The sequence below is a fragment of the Ostrinia furnacalis genome, unplaced genomic scaffold (genome assembly GCF_004193835.3).
Source record: "Ostrinia furnacalis isolate ACB-3 unplaced genomic scaffold, ASM419383v2 OfSCF3993, whole genome shotgun sequence".
Taxonomy (NCBI): Eukaryota; Metazoa; Arthropoda; class Insecta; order Lepidoptera; family Crambidae; genus Ostrinia; species Ostrinia furnacalis.
The window spans coordinates 24,228-36,490 of record NW_021134232.1 but is presented as its reverse complement, the minus strand read 5'-3'; the positions used below and the strand labels follow the sequence as shown (position 1 = coordinate 36,490).

Below are 12,263 nucleotides of genomic sequence, written 5' to 3'. Positions count from 1 at the left end.
CCGATACCGAATTGTGCTTAATGCTAGTCCTGCAAATAATAAAATCCCATCAAAAACAATACTTGTCAAAAAAACCAAGTCTCGCAACTCAGTTGTTCTACGGTAAAAAGTTGTGAGATCCATGTAATACCAAGTCCAGGCCAGGAAATCTTTAACGTTTTACATAAATATATTGACTTGGCCATCGCATGAAAACACGTGTAAATTAAATTATTTAGTGTATTTTGCAGGACTAGCATTAAGCACAATTCGGTATCGGCAGATTTTTTTCATATACTCGTAGAATGACGCACATCTCCATACAACGGCTTCAGCACAAGTTCCGAGAAATACCTAACCAGACGCAGAAACGCGGAATGTTTATTTTTCCTCCATTGTGTGTAGGTGCGTATACCTACCTACCTGTATTCCTTTTACAACGAAGATAATCCCGTCAACATATCACATATTTTCCTTGAACCAACGAGTGAGTACACACAGTCGCTGTCTTATGCAAATAAAATATTTTGGAGTCGAAACCCTGATGGCTACCGACGAAACATCATACAGTGTGAGTCACGTTAAAGTGTACATATGAAAATAGATGAAACTAGACCTATTTTTATCGACAAAAAAGAGGTCAAAAAATTTTTGAGATTTTTTTAAAAAATTTTATAGAATTTTTTTTCTTCCAATTACTTATTGTAAAGAAAACGTAATAACTTTTAAACTAAGAGGTATATCTTGATGAAATAAAAACAGTAATAATGCTAAATAACAGGCAATACTAAAAAAATACATAAAAAAGGCCAACAAATAATAAAAAATGATACTTTTTGAAAAAAATCTGCTTTAAAATTCGTGTTTTTTTGGTTATTTGATAAATTTCTCCAAAAAATGCCCCTATAACCGGTGGTTTTTATTACTTTGTATTATTCTCTATCGTATTACCTTCGTAAAACCAAAAATCGCATATCTCTATCCCTATCACAACGTTTGCAATGATCGTTTGAACTAAGCCTCTCCGGGCGCGCCATTCAACGCTTCGTTAACAACGAAACTGAAAATGGCTCTAGATTTGTTATTTTGATAAAGACGAGTTAGATTTCAAATAAAAACAAAAGATTTCGAAGCAAAATAAGCATTTTAGTTAAAATTAAAATTGTCTCTAAAGTATCAATCATGGTATAACATAAATATTAATTCGTCCTAATAAATAAGTAATTAGTAGGTAATTATTTTTCTACTTTTTAGTGTTAGTTTTTTGGAGTCGGTTTTTTATGAATATGTAGCATTATTTATTTTATCACACTAAACTATTGGTGCAGTTCACACATAATTTACCAATGTACACCTACATGCAGGTTGAAAAAGTTTTAAACAAACTGTTCAAAATGTTTTAAACAAGTGTTTTATTTGTATTTTTTTTTCTTTATAGTAAATAAACCATTAATTCTAAACCAATAGGGATGTTTCCTAGATAAAAAAAGTAAGTTTGTTTCTTGTGCTTTAGCTAACAATAATATTATACCTATGTAGGTATGTACTTCTGCAAATCTCTTGGTAATGATGCAATAGTCAGGGAGATTGTCCAAGTCACTATTTACTCCACGTGTAGGTCGCACTATGATACTCGCACGTCATAAAAATAGCACTTAGCAACTACTCTACTTTTGCTAAACTTTATAATGTGAAATTAGGCAATAGTAAAATTTCACATTGTAATGCCATTTAAAACATGTGTAGCGGTCTCAGATCATTCCCTTCTATGATCTGAGGTAGCGGTATACTAGAGATCGAGATTTACATGCTGAATATTATCTATACTATTATTATAAATGCGAAAGTAACTCTGTCTGTCTTGCTTTCACGCCTAGTCGCCTAAACCACTGAACCGATATGGAATAAATTACTACCTATGACTATGACTATCCCAGATCATTCTGGGGGGAGGGGCCGTGCCAAACCACTCCGGCCTCCCACTATATACGCGCATAAGGACTGGGTGTTTTCTACCTATATTATACATATGCATTTACAAGACAAAAGAAAACATTTAAGTATGTCCATATTGTCTACCCATTGTCTGTTACCCATAGTGCTAGTATGGGACTGGATGGCGCAGTGTAAAATCTCCAAGGATATTTATAATTTATTTATTATTACTCTTACGAAATTGATAGTAAAGAGTTAAGTTTTTTTTACACAAGCTAATTGGCATGTTTGCTTCAGGATTAATACACTCGACATCAAATGATTTATTTGACCCTCCCGCGACGCGAACTTAAAAGATTTTCTTCCGACACAATCATGGTACCCCAACAATATTGGTGTTATTTGAAAGCCCAATAAATATCCTTAAAGAAAAACACATTTCATTTCTTAATAAATGATTAACATATACCATAAATGTGACTTGAAAAAAGACCTCACTTTGGGCTCACCTCTGGGATCAATTAGACCAATTTTTATGGTTATAAAACCAAATAAAGATCTCACGTGTCCTCTTTAACAGATGGATAGCGATTAATCCCAACTTAACAGTTTTATAGCCATAAAAGTTGGCTCAAGCGTAACTACCTATTTTTTGAAGAAGTGGCTGGATTCTTCTACAGACACATTTTTGGGATCCTTTAATGAAATGAAGTTTAGAACTAGGCTTTTAAAGGAAGTGGGGATGCATACGTTTGAAAGTGCTTGTCGCGGGAGGGTCGATTTATTTGATGTCGAGTGTAGATATTCAAACAATGTTAACTTCTCTCTAATTTCAATTTCTCTGATTTATTATAATTACAAGAATCTTGAAATTATTTTCGAAATAAACATTTTTTAAACTAGAGAGAACTTCATTTAATCATAAAATTACATCCACAACGCCAATATAACTCATCCAAGGAGCATACAGCATTTTTAACAACGCTTCTCATCATGTATGGTGGTCACTCTCGGTGTACTAGCACGTAAATTGCTAAACATGCCAGAACAGCAAACTGAAACAAAGCAAACAACATTATTATTAAATTGAAAAAATGACTCATTAAATTAACTTTAACATTAGGAGGGCATTTGGACCCACTATTATTTCATTTGTATGTCACAGCATATTAGTGAACTCCATCTTTTTTTTAAATAAAGATTTTAAACTGACATATTTAGATTACATCTCACGCGATATAACTGACGGAGTTCACAATTTCACTATGACATACATTTTTACATTGCTATCTTAATTCTAAATTAATATTATAACAAAAGAAATTACCTTAAACTTTGGATATTCGTTCATATAAATAGTAACCATGCCCACATAAGGCAAAAACCCTCTTGCACGGCCGACTACGTCTTTTTTGGTGAGCCAGAGCTGACCTTGTGCGTATAAACCTCGATCGTCAACACTGTTGTTATCACCTTTGGTTAGGAACTTTACAGTGCCGTTGTTCCTGGAATTGTATGAAAAACACACGTTAAAAATACCAAAACTAGAGCTTCTCATTATGAGACAGATAGTTAAATAATGTTGCTATGGATATCTGTCATAAAATATAGAGCATACAAGATATAAAATAAATGATAGATCACTTATAAATGTAATAAACTTTGTTAAAACTATGTAATAGAAACTATTTACAATTATTGTAGGCAAAAACTACTAAAACATTTTTGAATGAAGTTCAGGAACCTCATTAGGTCACACAGGTATTTGGCTTGAAAACTTTACCTAATAGGTATACTTTAGAGAAATATCATAACGCAGTTTGTACTTTTACTTATGAAATTGATTTGCATTTAGACTTATTTTGCCAATCGAACTCATAACCTCTGCAGGCCACATAAACATTTACAACTATAGTTTTAACAAAATGCAATTAAATAATGCTTGATTTTTTCATTTATTATTTTATACTTACTTTTCATGAAGTTTCAAAACCCTATGAACAATAGGAATGTCTCTTCCTTCAACTTTGAAGACAACGATTTCTCCAACTCGTACAGGTTCTTCAGGATAGTTCGTCAAGAATAAGAGATCTCCTCTGTGAAATGCTGGCTCCATACTGCCAGAAAGTACCACTACAATAGGACTTTCACTGCCAGTTACAACCATCAAACCTTTCCATATCATCAGAGCGGACGAAACTATCATACCAAAACTTAAAACTTGATAAATGAACTGGAAAATAAGGAAAAAATTGCATTTTATTCAACCGGTATAAAATAACTGTAAACGACGCGATTTTTGTAAGAAACATACCTGTCGCTTGTTCATGCGCTTAACATCATCAAATAAACTGTCCAACATTTTGATAATTTAATAGTTTTATGTTGAATTTAACACTAAAGTTTTTGGTTTGGTTATTCGCCTTTCCCTGTTGTCGACAAATCGAGCGACACTTCGACAATCCACGTCAGATAACAACCATAGACAATATTTTTTTTATTACCAGGGTAGTGGTGCCGTTTGAGCTCATTATCAGATGAGCTCTTTACCTCTTAGGCTACGCACGCACGGTTCTTGTTGTCGCCGTGATAGTATACCTGTCTCTTTCGCACGTGTAATGACAGAAAAAGAGAGACACTGTCACAGTGACAAAATTTACCCGTGTGCACCTAGGCTATAGTATAATGTTTTGTCTATGAAAAATAGGTAAAGTCGGGTTTGTATTAGGCATGGAACATTTCATGAATAGCAGGTGAAAAATCATATGAAATGAATTTCATTAATCACACCTGCTATTTTACTTCACATAGACTGCTATAATTTCACAGTCAATGAAATCACGAATCACATGAATTTCATTAATTCATTCGAGCGAAGTCCGTGAGCGCAGCTCTGCGAAGCGACCGAGCGAGTAAGAAGGAATGATTTGATCATGTGCGTGTTAGAAAAGGACAAGAGATTAATGACTGACGAAACTGGGCATTTTAAATATGAACTTTAAACTCAAAGGTGTAAGGTTTAGATTTCCTTGTCATCATTCGTATGATTTCATTAGATAGCAGGCAGATGAAATGAATGATTTTCACTAGTCGCGCGGTTATTGATGTGCTGTGAAACTGTTTGTTTTTTGTTGTGCGACATAAATGAAACAGATGTTGTTACATTTCATATTTTAGCTAATAAGCAATCCTTCATCATAATTCATACTTCATTAAAAGTAGCACATTATATGAGAGAGCTACATTAAAACACTGCGAATATTAATCATTGCCTGTGAAATTTCGCATGTGAAATCATATGAAAAAAAATCATCATTTCATAGAATGAAAATGAATGAAAAATAGCAATCATTTCCATGCCTAGTTTGTATCTTTACGGTTTCTAGCGCGTGTTTTGCCATACACAACCAGCAAAAACATATTATGGCGCACTTTAAATCGAAAATACTTATAGTTGCCATAGCGATTTTTTTCATATTTTCAATTTTTTTTTAAACTACGTTTTCGTTAAAAATTTTAGCATTTTCGATCTAAAAATACCACAGATATGGATTAGAGAAAAATACAGTGCGCCAGGGTCGAACATTTTGTTCCAAAACTTTCAAAGATGGCGCTACCGCAACTCTCCAATGGAAAAACTTTTGATTATATAGATTTTTATTGCAATTAAGGAAAATGTATATTGGAAAAAGTTTAACGCGACATGTCAACATCAATATTATCCGAAAATTTCAATTTTATTGTAACTGTATTAGGAGTTGTAATATCCGCAACTAATATTTCAGCTCCATTAAAGAGACCAAGATCAGATAATTTCTTTTTTAAATTATCCCTGGTTCTTTCCTCAATACTTTTAATTGAAGACATGTACAGTGTCTTATTGCGACCATTTATGACTGTAGTTATACCTGAAAGAAGATTTTGTTATGAATGAATGCATTCGACACCTTCAGGTTCAATTGTCGTATAAACCATTTTGGCCAAATCGAGTTATATATACCATTTTAATCAGAATTTTTTTCTCTATCGAGCTGTATATTCGAATTATTGAAATTCGCTAAAAAAAATGTTTATACGCCCCAAAAAACTATAGCCTAAAAGATAAATAAATACCTTATAAACAGTGTAAAAACCGAACGCTTGTTTTTGGTATTTTTGCTAAGATGTATCAACCATACATTTTTTTAAGCCAGGACGTAAAACTCTCTCGTAATTGAAAATGGTTTTTACGCCTAAAGACATGGCGTTTTATGTCCAGATTCAACGTCGTAAGTCCACGTATTCAATATGGTAATTATCTGTTTCATATTCATATTCATTTATTTATTGCATCACATATGTATGTATGTACAGTAAGTAAGTTTTTCTTATTTATAAAGTTAAAGAAAGTTGATTGTTTCTACTTTTAAAGATAATAACTAGATATATAAAGTTGCTTTCCAGGTCCAGTACATCCGTGAATAGAGGATGATGACTGGGTCATGAAATCGAAATTCTATTTAGTCCGTCAGACAGAGAATTAGAAAATTTAGACTCATGTTTTTAATTTTTCCCATAATCGAAGAATTACTGTATTATATTGAGTTGAAATGTCGCGTGACGTCACTTTTGAGCAAAAATTCTACTCAAGCGTGACGTATCGCGCCATTTCAACTGGATGTAGCACTGTTATTATTAAATTATGAAAGAAAATAAAAAATATGAGTCTCATATTTTCTAATTATCTGTTTGACGGACAAATAATTGAAATTTTGTCATCTAGCCTATTGATCTCGACTAAATGTGATGAATTCAAGACTTTTAAACAAAGAAAACAAGCCATAGTGTGCTCATTTTATACCCTTTTGAGATGCTCTGTAATAGTTTATTACTTTACAAGTACTCCAACTTTTAATTGTTGCCAGTAGTGGTTACTTTTAGCTGTAATTTAAATTTGGGTTTCTTGTAAAGATATAAATTCCTTAGAGAAATTCTCAAAAAATTACAAATCCTTCTCCTGAGCATACTGGGGCTCTTCTCTTTATGCAACATTTATCATAACCAAACGAAATCAATATGCGTCAGCAGAGAACCAGGAAAGCTGTCTTAATGTTTTGCTGTAATTGTATTTTTTTGTTCAAAATTTATGGTGATTAGTTTTGTTTAGAATTATTAGAAATATTATTTGTTTTGCCATAATTTTCCTGCAAAATTGTAAAAAAAAATGTTATTTTTCGTATGCAAGCAAATTTATTATTTCTACCTCAACCAAATATAGTTTTTACATTGTTAAATATCTTTGTGCAAATTCTCTAAACAACAAAAGCCTGGAAATAGTAAACAATACATTATTTACATACATAGTTTTAATAATACATTTGAATAAATCACTTTATCAATGGGTATATAAACCAAAAAAAAAACATCTAATGGTCTTTAAGCCATCAATTTCAGTCTCGTGTTTACAAAAAATTCAAATACGACGTAAGGAGTTATTTTTAGGTCAAATATAATGGGTCGTATAAACCACAAAGTGCCTTTTTCAACGACGTAACTCCAAGCTAACTTTAAAACTACTGAAGATGCCCATTTTTTAAATATTTAGACTTTTTCATCGCAAAAATTGAAAAATGTTTTCTTTTGGACATTTTTTTATAACTTCTCAAATAAAAAAGTTACGATTTTTTTATAAAAAAAAAACGTTTTTTGGCTCTCCTGAAAAGTAGGGTTTTGGTTTATACGACAATTGAACCTGAAGGTATCGAATAATTTATACAAATAGAAGATTTTGAAATAGTAAATATACAAACCAGGGCTCTTCATCATATAAGCCTGATCTTCACAAAGCTTGTCGTAAATTCTTTGTAAGGTGGCGTCAGATTCTATCTCCAGTACCCTCGTGGTATTGCTGCAAGCGACGCAGTCTGCCCGCCGCTCCGCATTGAAGGTGTATGTGTACACCCCATCAGCCATATTCAATACCATATAGTTATTCATGTTTGTGCAGCAAGACGTTGCCAGTTTAAATACCTGCCAAAAGCATTAAAGTAAGTACCTAGATTGTTCACTTATGGAATAGGTGTAACTAAAATATTTTATGATAGTCTTGTTCACTAACAGTGAACCTATCTAGGACATAAATGGTAGCATGTCCTGTCAAGCTAGAAAATTAGAAATATGTTTCTAACATACCTCAGTAGCACAAGCGGCTGCTATGGCAGCATTAGTGCTAGCAACAGCTGGTATTATATTTTTGAGAACACCTTGTGTGAGCCGGTATGTTACATTTGTAATACCATGCTTTAAGGCTCTCTCCTGAGCCTTCTCCAATACCCAACCTACATGCTGTGGATCATCACCATCGAGTGGTGTACTTTCGCCCCAAGGATTTTCCTTAGCCCACTGTATTACTTTTACATACTCAACGCAATGTTCTGGTAATCTGAAAAAAAAGTGAAAAAATAAGTATAAGTTGTTTTAAACATCTAGATGGAAATGTACACAATGTATCTATTACCTTGGAGTGTTAGCAATTGTGCACAGGGGAAATGTTTTCTGAGGTGGATATAAGTCTAAAGTGCATTCAATGCAAGCACTCATTCCAGGTAGAATAACCCTAGCATTTCCTTTGAACCCTTCAGTTCCCCCATCAACAAGAGGAATTACGCTGCTTTGATCTAAGCTTCCTGAAAATTGTCAAATATTAACGATAAGACTCATAATCATCTCAAGTCTATAGAATCTGAAAAAGACATACTATCATCATTGTATTGAAGTAATGACATGAGCATGCCATTCAGCCAGCGTCTGGCTACAATAGAATCCAATCCGCAGACCACAATGTGAAATTGACGGTAGAATCCTTCATCCAAATCTTGAATAGCACAATGATGTGCAACTGCTTCACAACCAGGTATTCTGCAAAACAAAAATGTGTCAAAAATATGAATCATAAAATAATACAAATAATGCAGCCACGATTTCCTCACCTTTTGTTAACAAATTCAACAGCACATTTAGCTTTAGATAGACCTATATCATTTTTTCTGAATAAAAATTGCCGATTTAAGTTTGAAAGTTCAATTGTGTCCATATCCACTATGTGAATTTTCTTGAAACCCATTAATGCAAGATCTTTAAGCAATTCACATCCAAGGCCCCCAGCTCCTACAACAAGAACCTTGCAGGAGTTCATAATGAATTCTAGTATCTCAGCAGATGGTTCGAAATCTGGATGACAAAATGGGCCCGAGCGCTCCAGCAACTTCCTGATATGTTGCCATCTCCTTTGCTGATAATCTAATGTCTGCGTTTCACCAGAAGCCATCTTTTTATCTGTGAACAATTCAAATCAAGGGTTTCATCAAGGTATTACAAACTTTGCATTTTTACATTATTTTTAAATACAAGCCCAGAAAAATTAGGGCCATTTTAAGGAATTGGTAATATCTAACCCAATACTTACCAAGTTTTTGTTATAGTTCCACCAGCCTGAATTCCGCAACACCGGCGAAAATGTTCAGATATTATGATGCTCTAAGAGTATGTTTTAGGCTATGAATCACCAGCGAGCTACAACACAGACAGAAACTTAAGTTATCTTTCTTTACAAATGATTATGCATATGCATAATACTAATAATTTTACTAAATAACTTACACAAAACCACAGTTATGGATTAGAGCACAAAACGTACAATAGAATGAAGAATCACATCTGTCACTGTCAAATTAAATAAGTGTCATCCATGAAGCTAAAGATAAAAATGGAGGGCAGAGTTGGAACAAAAACTTNCGCCACTACAGCCGCTAATTTACTGTTAGATTAACTATTTAATTAAATTTTATTTAACTCGCAAAGAAAAAGTTGAACCTCCCGCCTCGAGAGCTTCCCGCCAAAAAAACAATTTCGTTCATTGGGTGTTGTTTGACAATTTTGACACTAATGACAACATAGGGAGGGGCTTTTTTTCCAGACCGGTTGGTCTTCTTGCCAATATGTTTTCATACATGATAAACAGCCCGACTAAATTATCGGCTGAAAAAAAAAGTCTGTGGGTTTCTATAGTGTTTGAAAATTACTGTGATTCAATGCCAATCCTATTTGCCAACTTTCAAGTGTTTTTTTTCTGTTGAGCTCAATCAATTTGGCTACAACTAGAGAGTTCATTGCTGTGTCGTACTGTCGTAGTGTTATTAAAAAAGATTTGACGTTTGTCTTTGATTTGTGTCTTAAGTGACAAGAACTGTCAACCCTCTTTTCTTTCTGACCAAGTCAAAATGAAGTAGGTTTTTTTGAATTTTGTGTAATATCGTGTTAAATCATGATGATCTGAAATTATTTTGATATAAATGATTTGAAAGATGTGAATAAAGTGCCCGTTTAGTAATAAATGTGATCTATTTTCAGGATCGGTCTTTGCGCCTACAGTGGATACAAGATCTATCCTGGCCATGGAAAAACCATGGTTAAGGTGGATGGCAAGGTAATTTACACCAAATAACATAATTCACGCGTCTGTTGTTATTATTATACCTAAGACATTAATCCCATAGAAATTTATAAAATTGTTTGTGTACAATGTTTTGAAACATAACCTTAACTTTCTGGAAAACCTTCGTAATCTCCAATACCGTAGTTAATCTAAAGACACCTACACTCAAAATCATTAATATCATTTAAATCATACGTGTATTGCAATCTGTCGTAATTAAATATAGGTTATAAATTAAAATATCTATTTAATTGCTGATAGCTGCTAAGTAATGATTTTGATCTTTTTTTTTATTTCCAGACTTTCACATTCTTGAATTCAAAATGTGAAGCTGCCCACCTCATGAGGAGGAATCCTCGTAAAGTGACATGGACTGTACTCTACAGGTATGTTTGCATTTCTTAACTTTTGTGCTTCCGAAAAGTTTTACTGATCCATCCATTAGTACTAAACATTAACTGTTTGCCTTAACTTACTAATAACTCTTATACTTACTAACTTACTAATAATCTTAATTTCCAGGCGCAAGTTCAAGAAAGGCCAAGAAGAAGAACAGGCTAAGAAGCGCACAAGGAGGACCCAGAAGTACCAGCGTGCTATCGTTGGTGCCTCCCTCAGCGACATCATGGCCAAAAGGAACATGAAACCTGAAGTACGCAAGGCTCAAAGAGATCAGGCCATCAAGTGAGTATTGTTAAACTGGCAAAATGTTTTAAACTTAAAGAAAACTTTCCATATATTTTTTTAAAGATACTCTGAAGTGTGAAAAATATCTCAAACTTCAATGTAGACTTGTAAAATTATATTGAAAGTTTGACTAGTCTGGAATACAGGCATTCCTATAAGAATTATAAAGAAAAGCATTGTTAACACTCATTGATTTGAGCAAAATTTAGATTGTTATTAGTTATTCAAACTCTTAGGCTGGGTTGCACCATCTTACTTTAACTTTGACAAACGTCAAAAATCTGTCAAACTTAATATAACATACAAATACACCGGTTATCGTTAAAATTACGGTCAAAGTTAGGTGGTGCAACTCGGCCTTAGAAGTGAAAAATGAGTTTGTGTACTTACAATGTAAAGTTTTATAACTAAAAAACAAACAATTTCCTATTTACAGAGCCGCCAAGGAGCAAAAGAAATCTACCAAGGCCGCCAAGAAAGCAGCAGCACCTCCTCAGAAGAGCAAAACCGCACCTAAAGCTAAGGCTGCCAAAGTCAGTCAGAAGTCTGCACCAAGAGTAGGAGGAAAGCGATAAGATTCAAATAAAATAGTGACTTCATATATCTTTTTTCATTTAGCCCATGCCAATAATATACTAGATCTAGAACATTAATATATCATTATCTACCTACAGCTAACAAAGCTTAATCCATAATGAACATTTCATTTAGACAGAAATTGACACACCACCCAAAGCACTTTCATTCAGTTGTTAAAAATACATAAACTTGCCACTCGAAATTACCACAATAAATGAATAAACATCCTTGTACATTTTACACTAATAGGTACAATCGTTTGTAAGTAAATAGGTACCAATCGTACTAATTTAATAAAACTATGTAAGGTACAGTGGCGGCGTAAGGCGTAGGCGACGTGGGCCACCGCCTACGGCCGGCCTCGCGGAACAAGGGGCCTCGCGCATCAAAAATTTTGCTCACATGTCAAATTCAACTTTTAAATACTATTAAATATAAATTATTGATAGCTAAACAATGTAGTTAAAAATTTTTTTTTCCAAACAAATTCAGCCATAATCAGACACAAAGCAACAACACGGTTTTATGTGACAAACATTATTCTTTGGCGCAAAATTCCTTTAAAAATAATCACTGAATCAAGAAATCAGAAACTGTCAATGAATAGACC

The 12,263-nt window shown here is 33.5% G+C and overlaps 3 protein-coding genes across 4 annotated transcripts; 1 reads left to right on the top strand and 2 right to left on the bottom strand.

Moving 5' to 3' along the window:
• Positions 1-2,804: 2,804 nt before the first annotated feature.
• twr (signal peptidase complex catalytic subunit SEC11 homolog C twr) lies at positions 2,805-4,390 on the bottom strand. Its single transcript, XM_028312561.1, has 4 exons — positions 4,229-4,390; positions 3,888-4,147; positions 3,242-3,419; positions 2,805-2,969 (listed from the first exon to the last, which is right to left on the bottom strand). Exons 1-4 carry the CDS (start codon positions 4,274-4,276, stop codon positions 2,919-2,921), a joined length of 537 nt encoding a protein of 178 aa, XP_028168362.1. The 5' UTR covers positions 4,277-4,390; the 3' UTR covers positions 2,805-2,918.
• A 1,176-nt stretch (positions 4,391-5,566) lies between these two features.
• Positions 5,567-9,609, bottom strand: Uba3 (Ubiquitin-like activating enzyme 3). Of its 2 annotated transcripts, XM_028312557.1 has the most exons (8): positions 9,553-9,609; positions 9,359-9,465; positions 8,883-9,228; positions 8,651-8,811; positions 8,411-8,579; positions 8,086-8,335; positions 7,704-7,923; positions 5,567-5,822 (listed from the first exon to the last, which is right to left on the bottom strand). In XM_028312557.1, the coding sequence occupies exons 3-8, from the start codon at positions 9,218-9,220 to the stop codon at positions 5,608-5,610; spliced, it is 1,353 nt and encodes a 450-aa protein (XP_028168358.1). In that variant the 5' UTR covers positions 9,221-9,228; positions 9,359-9,465; positions 9,553-9,609; the 3' UTR covers positions 5,567-5,607. The 2 variants fall into 2 exon arrangements, with proteins under 2 accessions (XP_028168358.1, XP_028168359.1); XM_028312558.1 differs by lacking the exon at positions 9,553-9,609 and having other exon boundaries at positions 5,568-5,822.
• A 463-nt stretch (positions 9,610-10,072) lies between these two features.
• RpL24 (ribosomal protein L24) lies at positions 10,073-11,675 on the top strand. Its single transcript, XM_028312556.1, has 5 exons — positions 10,073-10,177; positions 10,303-10,378; positions 10,688-10,773; positions 10,910-11,071; positions 11,511-11,675. The coding sequence occupies exons 1-5, from the start codon at positions 10,173-10,175 to the stop codon at positions 11,647-11,649; spliced, it is 468 nt and encodes a 155-aa protein (XP_028168357.1). The 5' UTR covers positions 10,073-10,172; the 3' UTR covers positions 11,650-11,675.
• Positions 11,676-12,263: the final 588 nt, after the last annotated feature.

Coding starts and splice junctions, on each gene's coding strand:
- Uba3 (XM_028312557.1), bottom strand. CDS start 9,220: ATGGCTTCTGGTGAAACGCAGACATTAGATTATCAGCAAAGGAGATGG. Junction 8,336..8,410: donor ACAATTGCTAACACTCCAAG/GTAATAGATACA, acceptor CTTTTTTTTCAG/ATTACCAGAACATTGCGTTG. Junction 5,823..7,703: donor TTATATGATGAAGAGCCCTG/GTTTGTATATTT, acceptor ATCTTCTTTCAG/GTATAACTACAGTCATAAAT.
- RpL24 (XM_028312556.1), top strand. Junction 10,379..10,687: donor TGGTTAAGGTGGATGGCAAG/GTAATTTACACC, acceptor TTTTATTTCCAG/ACTTTCACATTCTTGAATTC. Junction 10,774..10,909: donor ACATGGACTGTACTCTACAG/GTATGTTTGCAT, acceptor CTTAATTTCCAG/GCGCAAGTTCAAGAAAGGCC.
- twr (XM_028312561.1), bottom strand. CDS start 4,276: ATGTTGGACAGTTTATTTGATGATGTTAAGCGCATGAACAAGCGACAG. Junction 4,148..4,228: donor AGCGCATGAACAAGCGACAG/GTATGTTTCTTA, acceptor CTTATTTTCCAG/TTCATTTATCAAGTTTTAAG. Junction 3,420..3,887: donor GTTTTGAAACTTCATGAAAA/GTAAGTATAAAA, acceptor ATACAATTCCAG/GAACAACGGCACTGTAAAGT.